Here is a 14,586-nt window from a genome sequence, read left to right on the forward strand (position 1 = left end):
AAGGGAGAGCCGTGAGCCACCGTTGGCTCGTGTGCCCCCCACCCTTCTCAACTCCCTCCCCAAGTCGTCCCCACTCGCATTAGCCAGGCGCGTTTCCCCCACCGCGGAATCTTTGTGGTCCTTTATTTTAAAGCGGCAGCGCACCTCCAGAGCCCGCTGCCCTCCCTCGCCTCCTGGCTCCCGGACACGCTGCTGGAGCTTCCATCCCCGGGTCGGGCGGCGTCCCGCGTCCTCGGGCTGAGCCATTGTCCCATGTCCTTCGCTGAGCGCCTGGCGCGTGTCCCGCCGCCGCCACCACCGCGCATAAAGGCCACGCTGGGACCCCAGCCGCACGCTCTGCTAATAGACGATTCTGATCGATAGTCTACAGTGTCTCCCTATTGGCACAAAGCCCGATTGTGCTGCTAGCCACGGATGTGGGGTTTTCCCCCGGACACTGTCAGGTTTTATTGTTAGACCGCCGCCTGGGAGACACCGGGCTGTCCGATCGCCTTGATCATTCCCAGAGATCTTGCCACGACTATTTAGATTGTAGATAAGGTCCTGGAGATTCCTCCTCCCCGCCCCCCATTCCCTTCCTCACTACTCCCTTTCACAAATAAAGCCGTAGCTACATGATGAACAACAAAGAGAGATGGATTTGGGCGCAAATGGTGTACGTATTTGTTCCTCGTTCTGGGATGGCTCTAGTCTCATGGCCACAAAGCTCTAAGCCCAGGCGCTGCGAGGTACTGACATTGAGAGCCCAGTATATCTCAGCCTCACACGGCAGAAGCCTGTGAGGCTGGGGAGAGGCAGCAGCGTCAGTTTCCTTTTTAAGGAGATGGGAACTGTGGGCTACAAGTAGGAGTGCCCATCAGATCTGTAAGACCTCATTCTTCATCACGCTACGGTGGGTACTTGCCTGGAGTAGGGTGGGGGGGAGGGTACCTGGCATCCTTTGCATTTTTGCCTCGCTTTGGGGTTTCTTGAGCATTTGCTCCTTTTCCTCCCTCCCTTACTGGCAACTGTTTCTCGTGCAGAATTCCTGGAGGATGCTAGAAAGGAGATGTCTTGAAAGATGTATTCTTCTATCTCAAACGGAGGTATATTAAATTGGAAATATGTGCATGAAAGATTTTTCAAAGGATTATTTGGAGGACTCGTGTAGGTTTGGAAAACAGTTTATGGTTTTCCGAGATTTGTGGTTTGAAGGAAGTATATTTATTTTGGAATTTATATGGGAAATGGGAAATGGAAATAAAGGTAAAGTGGAAACACACATAAAAGTTCAGTTGTTTTTTAAAAAATGTACTCTTGTTGAAAGGCTTCTAGGAGATAGATCTATAAATGCAGCCTTCTCCTTTAACATGTGGCATTGCTAAAGACAATGGTGAGATTACTGTCTTGTTTAACTAAATAATGAGGACTAGATGGGCATGGATTAGAACTGAGGTTATTTACATCTGGATGAGCCAGAAGTCTGTTGCAAAGAATGAAGGACTTTGATTCATGTGTATTGGGAGTAATATTAAGAACCTGATTTAAAAAAATAACTTATTGTTAGATAAAGTAAATTAGAATTCAAAACATGAGAATGTATTTTCCTTTGGGCAGTACTGGGCTAATTGAATGAATAAAATAATCATTTAAGATATATTTACCTAAATATTTAATAATATTGTATATGTTAAAAAATTGCTACCTGGGAAGTTTTTTTGTTCCTTTTATGTTAAACTTATGTCCCTCTGTTACTTGTCAGATAGCTTCACTTGTGTATTGGTACAATGAGTTTATACCTGCGTGGATTTGGTTTCAGCCGCTATATGTATAAGCAGATGTGCCCTTTTAACACGATTAAAAATTCTAAATAACATAAACTCTGTAATAGTTAGAGAGGCACTAAGATAAACATGGATGCCAGTAATTCAAACCAGCATCCACATGTTCAGATACCTGTATTTCCATTCAAAAATTAATGCAAAATTGTGAAAGAATTACTGCTGAAACATCTAATCTAGAATAACAACTCCCGGGTTAATAATAAAGTAACACGTTTCTCTTTTCCGGAAAGATTCCATATATTTATGAGAGAAAATGTAATCCATCAGGTGATATCCTTAGATAATGGTTTCCACGTAGTATTTAAGAGCCCCGCTCTTCATTCAAGCCTGTTTTGAAATGTTGAAGAGGTTTTTAATTCATGAGCTCTTCTATTGCTCTTTATGAAATTTTTATGCTGCTCCTGACTTAGAATTATAGGCTCCTCCTTCTCTGAGAGACAGCCAATCATCATTTCAATGAGTTAAAAAATAAATAAAAGATCTCTTATCATGTGTTTCCCCACATCTCAAATGATCTCTTCCTTTAAAATATGTGGATTTTTCTGTAAAATAGCAAGAGTACAATCACCCGAAAGACAAAGAAACACATTTTCTTTTTTGCTTTAAAGGCATATATTGGTTGAAATAAAGTAATGAATTTGGCATTTTCAAATAGACTAACAATCATTCTAGCTATTTGAGGTTTGTTTGTGGCTGGCTGTGCTGTCAGTGAGAGAGATTTGCGCCTGATGTTGCATTAACCCACTGCTGCTGATAATTAGACATCATTACACTGCGAAAAGGGAAAGAGGGAAGGGGAGAGGACAGGCTGGGGCTAATTAACTACTTGTGTTTAGTGAAAGAAAGGGAGACTGATAGCAACTGGGAGGTCGTACTAGAACACATAGACTTAATTGAAACAGGATTTTTAGTCTGAAAGAAGCGTGGTTCTCCCTCTTATTTTCCTAAAAGAATAGATGTAGCTTTGCAAATACGCTTTCCCCTAAAGCCTACACTTAACTGATGATAAAATCAAGCAAGTGACAACTGACTTAAAATAAAAATGTAAAATACTGGAAAAGATAAACATGCCTTTTAATATTTGTCCTGGCCATGCCTAAAGCTGAGGGGACATATCTGTCACTGTTTAGATTACTCTGTGGCCGTGGAGATACTCTTTGCTCACTAAGCAACAACGTCCTGCACCTCAGCCATGTTAGGTCTAGAGTGGGACCTGCACGCGTGTATATGTACACACATATACAGTTTGTTGAGAATCACATCTAAGTTTGTTTCTGCTACCGCGATTATTTTTATATGTTCTTTCATTGAAGGTGTCAGGAATTTAGAAGAAAGAAATCATGAATAATTTAAAACAGTTCTGAAAAAGACACAGCAAATGTCTGACATTAACCACATATGTTTAATCAGTGATCATTTGAAATTAGCATTAATATGGTTACTCTATTTTATGTCTTTGAGAGTTCTAGTTTAGTTTGTTTCTAGAAGCTTTTGATCCTGATTGACATTTTTGTTTCCTGGCATCAGTTAGTTGAAATATCACCCTTACGATTTTACCTACCCAAACCCATTATACCACTTGATATTATGAAAGGTAAACTTAGAAAATAACCAGAAAACTCATTAAACCTTTCCATTAATAATATGATTAAAGCATTATTGTGTATTTTTAGAAAGCCCGCTGTATTGTGTAAAATATCTGGAAATTTGGTAAAGTCACATTTTTGTTCGTCTTTCAGTCTTAAGCAAACGAGGTAATGACTATCTCAACTGTGTAATTGAATAATGTGAGTAATGCTTTTCTTGATCTGTATTTGTAGGAACAGACACTGAGGTCTAATTTTTGCCTTTGGTGTATTTTTTTCCTTATATTTATTCCACTAGGTAGCATGAAATAAATTTTCATCAAGAAGGAAAAATACATTATCTATAGTTATGTCATTTAAAAAATGATTTATTCATTTCTGCAATCTGTAGGCTCAGATTCCACATTGTTCCTGCTGTGTATACTACTCATTGATTACTGTACAGTGATTAGAATGAATATTCATAGACTGGCTCACAAATAGTTACTGTTTTTTTAGTTCTCTGACTATGATTTTAGTTATAAATTCTTTATGCCACATCAGAGTGAAGGAAATAATGCCTCATAAGGAGTGTGTATACATTTCTGCCTGGTCTAACTTCATGCCTAAGGCACACATCACATATATTAGGCCTTGATCTGGAATTTGCTACAGAAATTCCAGAAAACAAAGCTGAGGAAAATGCCAACTGTATGTTATGATATTCTGTATCTCTGACACAGAGACAAATTATAATAGTAGTCACTGAGATATAAGCAAATTTTTGTTTACCTTCTATACTTCTGCACTGGGCATTGCTGTCCATAACCAATGTGTTTTTCTCTTCATTCAAGTATTTTGGGAGACTCTATAGCATAGGTCTTTGGGGTCAAATAGATCCCAAGTATGGATCTAGGCAACGTGCCTTATTAATTGACTTTAGGGGTTCCTTGTGAGTGGTTTTCAGGAATAAATCATCTATGGCAAGTCCCTAGCGCAGTGCCCATGTACGGCTCTCAGGGAAGCATGGGTACCTTTACGAGGTCAGTCGGGCATGAGGCAAGAGGCTTATGTAGATAACTCCCCTGAATTTGAGGAGGAACCGTGAAGACTGTCCCACACTTATTTCCTAATATACCAACTCGTAACTTTTCCGCTTGTTCTTCCCTGTCTTATTAGTAACCACATTGGGGGTGAGGGGCAAGATTCAGCACCCACGTATCCTCCCTCTGTAAACCTGAGCCAGCTGAGATTCTACTTCTCAAGATTTGACACTCTAGACTTTCTGCATAGGAGAGAGGAGAGATGAAGCAAAAGATAGCTATGGCAGCAGAACTTCCAAGTGTTTCGATCCCATGTCAAGATAAGACCTTGCCCTAATAGCTGTTGTATGTGCTAAGACTTTTTATATCTAACTGGGAAGGATGAAAGAGAATCTAGTATGTTTTAGGTTACATCCATTTTCATAATTCTGGGATAACAGGATAAAATAAACTTCATGGATAGCATAGATGCCAGGAAACATGGCACAGTGCAAGATTTAAATCTTAGATTTGACACTTACTGGAACTGGGAGTTAGGGAAAGTTTCTTAACTAAAGATGCAGTTTCCTCTTTGTAAATGTCAGTAATAATACTTGCCTAACTAGTTTTGGATAAGAATTAATAATAACCATAATTCATAAGCATATGTAGCATATGCCTGGCACATAGTAAATGCTCAAAGAAAGAAGCTGTTCTAAGCAAGAGCACCATGATGCAATTATAGTGAGCTGTATGTTATGAACTCAGAATCACACTGCAACAATGAGTTAAAATACAAGCTACATATACATATGGTGTATTATTCAGCTATTTATCCAACATACTCCATTTTAAGAAAATAAAATGACTTTGTTTTTGTAAAAGTGATGTATTCTCTTTATTTAAAAAATCTAAGTGAAAATGAAAGAAAAATATTAAAAAGTCATGCTAAATCTCCACCCAGATCTAACCACCATTAGGTAATTATCAGCATCATTATCGATGTCTCTCTAAACATATATACAAAAGAAGATTAGATGTAATGATTGATTGATACAATGATTGATATGGACAGGCAGAAAGAATTTTCCAAAACTGGAATGATAATAAGATGCTAATTTAAGTAAGAAGAATAAAATATAATTTTACCAAAATGTAACAAAAGAAAAAGAAATACATAAATTCAAAAAATTGCTAATAGATAAGTGCTTCTGCTTAGAGGTATTTATTCTTGAAGTTAATAGAAAAGATTAAGAAGAACGTTAGGAGATTGAATTACATTTATTTTTTCAACTACAGATTTCAATTTTGTACATATTATTGACTTTCTCAATGGTAGATTTCACTTCTTCTCACCTTGTTACATCTGTTTATATTATAGTACATTCATTATAATATAATTATATATTTTATGGTATTTATTCATTATATCATATATTATAATTGTTTTCATTGTCAAGGTTTTTTATATTTATGTTATAGTACATAATTTGGTTGTCACAATTGTTTTTCCTTTGTCATATTTAAGTGCTTATCATCTACTCTTTTCCCTGGTCTTCTTTACTTTTGAATTTTTTTATTTCATTCTTCACTTGATGAGCTATAATTCCTGATCATCGTTTTCTTTTTCCTAAAGAAAGGTTCATGTGTTCTATTCTCTGAAGTTTGCGTGCAACTGAAAATATTTGTCCTTTGCCTTTGTTCACCTTTGTTTTAGTCTTTCCACCAGAACATTGTAAATATTGTATTTGCTCTGTAAAATTCTAACCCACACCTGTTTTTCCAGATTTCATCAATTGTTTACCTTTTTATCCTTGAAATTAAATAATTTCACGAACATATGCTTTGAATTCCTTTTCTCATTGAGTAATTGCACTCATGTCCATGGCTTCAGGTGTGTCTATGTTCTGGCGACTTAACGCATATCTTCTGAGGTTCAGCTTTGTATTTTGGGGTTTCAGATGTTTTCACCAAGATATCCCCAAGCACCTCAAACTGAGCGTGTACAAAAATGGTTTTTTCTTTCATCCATTGCCCCATCCTAGGTCCTTCAAGCTGACACCTCCTTTTTAAAAAATTTCTTTTCTCCATGGATGGCAATACAGTTTGCTCACCTATCCAAGCCCAAAATCTGTGTCACATTCTTGATTTCTCCCTTTTCCTCCCTCCTTATAGTCAATACTCAACAGAATACTGTTGATTCTACCAACTTAATATCTCTTGAATTCATCATATTCTTACCATTATCATACCCACAATATACCCATTGCTTGGTAATTTGGTAATTCTCCTAAAACCTGTTTTGAACAAAGGGATTTGATCTCCAATGCCTGGAATAATGTGTGAGGCATCTTTGGTGCTCAGTATTAATGAAATAAAAGAAAATTTCTTCCCAGCCTGATACCACATAGTGAGACCTTCTCATTTACGACCACACAACAGCTAGTTCCATAGCCATTTTGGACACTTAAAAAAATTTTATTTATTTATTTAAATTGAAGTTAAAAAATACAATTTAACGTGTTAACCATTTTAAGTTTACAGTTCAATAGTAATAAGTATATACACATTGTTGTACAACAGATCTCCACAACTTTTTCATATTGTAAAACTGACACTCTACCCATTAGACAACAACTCCCACTTTTCCCCTCTCCCTCCAGCCCCTGGTAACCACCACTCTACATTCTGTTTCTATGAATATGACTACTTTAGAGACCTCATGTAAGTGGAATCATACAGTATTTGTCTTTTTATCACTGACTTATTTCAGTTAGCATAATATCCTCAAGATTCATCCATGTTATAGAGTTTGACAGGATTTCCTTCCTTTTTAAGGCTGAATAATAAGCCATTGTATGTAGATACCATGTTTTGTTTATCCTTCATCTGTTAATGGACACATGGTTGCTTCTACCTCTTGCCTATTGTGAATAGTGCTGTTAGGAACATGGGTGTGCAAATATCCCTTCAAGGCTCTGCCTTCAATGCACACACAAGTGGGATTGCTGGCTCATATGGTAGTTCTATTTTTAATTTTTTGAGGAACTTCCACATTGTTTTCAGGAGCAGTTGCAACATTTTATAGTCCCACCAACACTGCACAAGGGTGAACACTTCTTAAGGCTAAGAAATGGGTGACTTTGTTTGTCATCTAGAGCTCTTCAATGAGCATACTTCTTCTTTAGGCAATGCAAGTACTGAATGTAACACAATTAATAATAATGTTATAATAATGCCTTACATTTATCAAGTTCTAACTATAGGTTAAGGATTTGGCTAATACGTTTAAGCAAAATGTCCCCTTTAATGTTCCTAATAGTCCTATGGTATTAATGCTTTTTATGACACACTTGAGAAAATTGTGGTTTAAGTTAAGGTGACTTTCTAAAGTCACACAGTTTCAAAGTGTTAGAGTTGGGATGAGAAACTATTTCAGTTGGATTCCAAAGTCTAGCTTTGTTCTCCAGACTTTTTAAATAATGCACTGCAATTGTTAAAAAAATTGGATATTCTCCCAATATGTAATTTTTATAAATTACATAGATATACTACTATATCAACACTTAACACACTATAAAACATATTTAAAAATGTAAGTATACAGGGCTGAGATTAAAATACATATAAATATAAGTTTTAATATTTTCTTCTTCACCTCAATAGGTCATCTCATGCATTTCCTGGGGTGTGCATCTACCAACTCAGACAATTACTGTAATCCATGGTACAGTATTCCCTCACAGTAGTACATTGTGGTTAAGACCTTACACTTCAGCTAAAATATCGTCTCTGCTATTACAGGGGTTGGCCCTGTACTTAACTGACACAACATTAGAATTATATCTTAGCCATACAAGTCCATAACCTTCATAAAACAATTAGACACGTTTGGTGTTGGTATGAGGGAAGAGATTATTTCATCAAAGGCATGTTCAGGAGGTGGTGTGCAGTCAAGAACAGCTGAAGTGTAGGGTGCAGTGGAAGATGAAGTTGGAAAAATAGGCTGGGGCCAAATTATGAGAAGCCTCGAATGCCATGTTAAAAAGTTTGGACTTCATTCTGTAGGGAATGGCAGCTATCAAAAGTATTTGAGCAGAGATGTCATGATTTAGGTCATATAGGTGGGGACTTGATGTATCATAGTGGTTTATGTTGCAGAATATAAATCAGATGAGTAAAGAATAAAAGTTAAATAGTTCCTTTGACTCAATATATTGTTTGAAATATTATAGTTATAAATAAATATTATACAGGTATTAAAATCAAATTATCAAGCGGTAAATCAATGTAATTCAATAGCTTGATGTTGCGGTGTAATTGAATCATGCTATACAAATCTCCGACTTTATTAATTCCAATAAAATGTTAAAAATAGGATTCTCTGAAACTTAAGACAGAATAGATTTAAAGGCACCTAAAAGGAATATGGATGTCGGCTTATAATAAATAGGTGTTTTTCTTTTTGGAGCTGAGGAGAAATAATTGTTGACCTCTTAGTTGTTACTACATCCACGGCTACAAAGACTTCCCAGGAAATCCTAAAAACCCAAGTGGAGATTTCTATACAGAATACTTATTCAAGCACAGACCTTTACACAGTAAAGTTAATGTTTCAAATATTTTTTGAAACATGGAGTTTGTTTTTTAAGGCAATATTCTTAATCTTACTCCAAGTTGTTTCTTGCTCATTTTTCTTTGATTTTATAGCCACATGCCTTTCTGTGCCACTAAGGGTCTTCACTATGATTCTTCAATTCTTGAACACTGTGGTAGGCAGGATTCTAAGATGACTCCCAAATGACTCTCACACTTGTTTAATTCCCTCCCCTTTGAGTGTGGGTGAAACCTGTGAATATGATGAGCTGTCACTCCCATAGTTATGTTATGTGGGACAGTTGACTTTAACAAAGGCGGCTCTTTCAAATGGGTCTGACTTAATCATGCTAGTCTTTTAAAAGCAGAGAATTTTTTCCTCCTGGCTCCTAGCAGAAGAAGTAGAGAGTTTCACAGCCTGAGATGGATTCAGTGTGAGGGAGGTTCTCTATCGCTGAGATGGAGGGGACAATGTGGTTAAGAGATGACAGCAACCTCTTGAAGCTGAGAGCATGCTTTGCCAACAGCTAGCAAAACAATGGGGTCCTAAATCCTACAACCGCAGGGGAATGAATTCTACCCACAACCAAAGCTTGGAAGTGGATATTTCCGTAGTTGCGCTTCCAAATGAGGTTGCAGCTGGCCAACACCTTGATTTCAGCTTCACGAGAACATGCGCAGACGACCCAGTTAAAATGTGCTGGGCTTCTGACCCACAGAAATTGTGAGATACTAAGTGTGTGAAGTTTTAAACCACCCAAATGCAGTTATACAGCAAAAGAAAACTAACATATAGTTCTTTGGTGTAAAATTTCCCAAAAGCATTTGTGCAGTTAAAACAAGTCAACTTTTAAAAAGCATATTTGGCTAAGATTATTTCTGGTTTAAGATTCAGCTGGGAATAATTTAAATATTCTTTCCACGTAATGCCTAATGTGTTGCCGTTCTTATAGTTTGTGATGAGATGGTACATAATTTAGTAAAATATACAGATCATTTGAAATAGTTAATGATGGCTTGCATTAGGAATATGCATATTGCTAGTAATATATATATATATGTATATATACCCATATATCTATTTGATTTTTCTCTGAATCTTTTTATCTTTAAACATTTTTTATTTCATTGTATTCCATCTATCTCCTCGATAGAATATGAGATGGCTTACTGTTTAAGGTTTTTCATGGAGACAGAAGAGTATACATATCAAAAGAGAGTATTATTCACATGATTATATTAATGTATGTTTAAGTATTTTTGAAAATAACACACAGAAGCAAATACAACAGAAATAACATTCATTCTCATTCATTAGACATAACCATTCTATAATTTTATTTTTAAATAATTATTTCAACATAACATTATGTATTTTAAGAAGGCCTGCCTAACATTTGGGAGTAGAATATAGAAAATAACATTAATAGGTAGATCTTCTTCTTTTGTTAATATACAAGTGGGAACTGGAAATCATTTTCCCCTCTCTGTGTTGAGAAGGGAAAATCTTTATTTTGATTTTCTTCTTTTCTCTCTGTTTGAGGTTTATTCGATACGCTCTTATGTCCCACTCTTCCTAACTTTAATCAAGTATTCATTTGTGGTGGTTCTCACAATTACAGATCTTTCAAGTGTTTGGAGCTGTTGAAAATGGAAGGGTGAGAAGGAAATTCAGAATATAAGTTCAGCAAATTGGAAGGTGAATTTTGCTTATAAGAAGGAATAACCTGTCTTACAGGCAGAGAGCTGGTGTTTTGTTGTTATTAGTTATTTTTCTTCCTCTTTAAAGTTTAATGTGTTTTCAGAACATATTATTTGAATATTTGGGTCTGATCGTTATGTATAAAGGTAGTAGTCATTGAATTAAGATTGGCCAGTGTTTTTGAACTGGTTTTCTTTTTTTTTGCTGGGGTGCCAGGGTAATGGAGTGTGGGGGAGGACACTTATGGGGGGACCTAACTGCAGTTACCAGATGGCTAGAGGGCTTTAGAGGTTTAATCTAGGGACATGGGGCAAAGCTAAGTGGCACATATGAGGATCTAATGTCTAGCTTGGTCATATTAGCACCATGCTCTAACCAATTGACCTAATTAGAAGAGATTTTCAAATCTAATATCAAGGGTTTGTTTGAATTTCGAATATAGGTCATTGTTTTCTTAGTAGTCTCTGTTTACATGCTCATTGGGGTTTACTTGAGGTCAGGAAAGGAGTTTTGCTATGTTTGTTTTAATTCATTTTTCTCTATAAAAGCTACCATTACAAAACAATTGATTTGACGATTTGTTTGGTCTCACTAATTTGGAATATGTTAATTTAGATTTAGCATTAATTTGAACAAGGGTAGGATGACATTTACCTTGAACTATCTACTAAAGGAGGATTTATCTACAAATTCATAATTAATAAGATAGCAGAGGGAGCATGCTTATCTACTATAATGAGAAAAAACTTTTTCTTAAATCAGCTCTGTCCTCATATAAACAATTCATATGTCCATTCCATTATAAATGCTCTCTACTTGATAAAATAGGTGTTATAAGTGCCCTTTAGATAATTTTCATGGCACTGTTGTTGATATATAGCATATAACAGTAATATGTCCCCTAGAATTTTCAAATAAGGGAAATAAGATAACCCTATAGAGTTTAAACTTTAAAATCACAGTTAATCAATATGTGATATTCAAAGTCACTTTAAAGTGACAGAATGGCTCCTAAGCTGTAAAACTAGATGGCATTTTGCTTGAAAATATAATAAAAGAGCTCTTAATAGAGCTCGCTGACTAATGAATTAATCAAAACTCTCTCTTCCCTCTACAACGTACTGATTCCCAGAGCGTGGGCAGACTCATTCACAGTAGTCTACCCTGCAGTTGCTTGCACTTTGTGCACATGAAATTGAGTTGTATGCATATTATTGGTTGTATTTTTCCCACATCCTTTTTTGCTAGTTTCATTTACTTTTATAATTGTGATTTAAATATTTCATAAAATGATAAAATAAGTGTAAGAACTTAATTAAGCTTCATATGTTAATATGGAAAGAATGTTATAAGAAGTGGTGTTTGGTCAGCCGTAGAAATATGAGTTAAATATCCACATATTAGCAGTGCTGATAAAATAATATACTGTCGTGATGACAGAAGAACTTAGTGTTTCCTGAAGGTATTGCTACTGTGGACAAAAATGTTTCCACCCAGATGCGTATGATGGCATAACTTAAAACACCTGGTATTATTATATCCTCTTTAAATCCACATTGAACAGGTCACCTTTTGATTATTTGGGTTCCTTCGTGGCTTGGCCTAAAGAGAGAACGCACTGCTCGAACTGTTGCCAATGTTGGGAATATTTAAGTTACGTTTCTAAGTATAATTTAAGTAATTTTAGGTTTTATATTATAAACTCTTGTGAGTTCTGGTTGAGTTCACAGTCTCTATGTCTAATCAATTTATATACACTCATGAGATCTCCAAAAAAACATTGGAGAACTATTGAGAAAGGGAGGGGAAAATGGATGCCAGGGAGGCAACAAAACAGGGTCCACTGTAATCTGACTCACTTAGAATTCTCCCTTTCAGGCACTCATTCTCTCTTGGTTTCCACTTTCCTTGACATTCTGGTTGCTTTCTTCTGAATTGATTATTTTCTAAAATATGGTACCTGGCATACTCTTTAAAGTTATAATAATAGTTTAATATAATTTTGAATTGTGCTTTTTCATTTAAAATTATCATCAACATTTTCCCAATGTTACTACATAGTATTTTCTTTTACGTTTTTTTCCTGATTATTTTACTGAGGTCATAATGGTTTATAAAATTGTGTAATTTCAAGTGTACATTATTATTTATCAGTTTATGTATAGACTGCATCGTGCTCACCACCAATAGTCTAATTTTTATCTGTCACCATATATATGTGTCTCTTTACCCCTTTTGCCCACCCCCAATGCCTTTCTTCTCTGATGATCTGTTTTCTTTATCCGTTTGTTTATCTTCCACATATGAGTGAAATCACACAGTGTTTGTCTTTCTTTGTCTGGCTTATTTCACTTAGCATCATACCCTCAGGGTCCATCCATGTTGTTGGGACGATTTTATCTTTTATTTTTTTGCAGAAGATTAGCCCTGAGCTAACATCCGTGCCCATCTTCCTCTATTTTTACATGGGATGCCTGCCACAGCATGGCTTGATAGGTGATGTGTAGGTCTGAGCCTGGGATGTGAACTGGTGAACCCTGGGCCACTGAAGTGGAGCCTGTGATCTTAACTCCTGCACCACCGGGTGGGCCCCAAGATTTTGTGTTTTTTTATGGCTGAGTAGTATTCCATTGTACGTATATATATGACATCTTCTTTATCCATTCATCAGTTGATGGGCACTTGGGTTGCTATTGTGAATAATGCCACAATGAACATAGGGGTGCTTAAATCTCTTTGAATTGTTGATTTTAAGTTCTCTGGATAAATATCTACTAGTGGGATAGCTGGACTGTATGGTATTTATATTTTTAATTTTTTGAGAAATCTCCATACTGTTTTCTATAGTGGCTGCACTGGTTTGTATTTGCACCAGCAGTGGATGAAGGTTCAGTTTCCTCCACATCCTCTCCAACATTTGTTGTCTTGTTAATTGTAGCCGTTCTGACAGATGTAGGATGATATCTACTTGTAGTTTTGATTTGCATTTCCCTAATAATTAGTCATGTTAAATATCTATTCATAGGCCTGTTGGCCATCTATATCTCTTCTTTGGAAAAATGTCTGTTCATATCCTCTGCCCAGTTTTGGACCAGGGTGTTTGTACATGGAATATCTTTCCATTTCTTTGTAGCTTCTTTGATTTCTTTTAATAATGCCTTATAGTTTTCAGTGTATGTCTTTCACTTCCCTGGTTAAATTATTTTTGCTATTTTTCTTCTTTTTCTCCCCAAATCCTCCCACTATATAGTTGTATATTTTAGTTGTGGGTCCTTCTAGTTGTGTCATTTGGGATGCCATCTGAGCATGACCTAACAAGTGGTGCCATGTCTGCACCCAGGATCTGAACCAGCAAAACCCTGGGCCACCGAGGTGGAGGGTGTGAACTTAACCAGTGAGCCGTGGGGCTGGCCCCCTGGTTAAATTTACTCCTAGATATTTCATTCTTTTTCTGTGGTTGTAAGCAGGATTGTATTCTTGAGTTCTCTTTATGTTAGTTTGTTTTTAGTGTATAAAAATGTAACTGATTTTCGTAAATTGATTTTGTACCCTGCAACTTTGCTGTGGTTGTTGATTATTTCTAATGGTTTTCTGGGGGATTCTTTAGGGTTTTCTATATTTAGAATCATGTTGACCGCAAACAGCAATAGTTTCACTTCTTCCTTTCCAATTTGGATACCTTTTATTCCTTTTTCTTGACTAATTGCTCTGGCCAAAACCTCCATTACTATGTTGAGCAGGAGTAGTGAGAGTAGGCAACCTTGTCTTGTTACTGTTCTCAGAGGGATGGCTTTCAGTTTTTCCCCATTGAGTATGATGTTGGCTGTGGGTTTGTCATATATGGCCTTTATTATGTTGAAGTACTTTCCTTCTGTATC

General features: G+C 36.3%; 1 protein-coding gene across 6 annotated transcripts in view; it reads left to right on the top strand.

Moving 5' to 3' along the window:
* Positions 1-14,586, top strand: part of NOL4 (nucleolar protein 4) — a 361,044-nt gene that overhangs the window by 1,590 nt on the left and 344,868 nt on the right. Inside the window, exons 1-2 of one of the 6 annotated variants that reach the window (XM_070513240.1) lie at positions 781-892; positions 1,023-1,085. The exons of 3 other annotated variants lie outside the window; for them this stretch is intronic. In XM_070513240.1, the coding sequence (XP_070369341.1) occupies positions 1,035-1,085 (51 nt within the window). In that variant the 5' untranslated portion in view covers positions 781-892; positions 1,023-1,034. Of the gene's footprint in view, positions 1-626; positions 893-1,022; positions 1,086-14,586 lie in introns of those variants that run through there. 2 more of the 6 variants (XM_070513243.1, XM_070513239.1) reach the window with 2 other exon arrangements.

This window comes from Equus asinus, chromosome 7 (genome assembly GCF_041296235.1).
Source record: "Equus asinus isolate D_3611 breed Donkey chromosome 7, EquAss-T2T_v2, whole genome shotgun sequence".
Classification (NCBI taxonomy): Eukaryota; Metazoa; Chordata; class Mammalia; order Perissodactyla; family Equidae; genus Equus; species Equus asinus.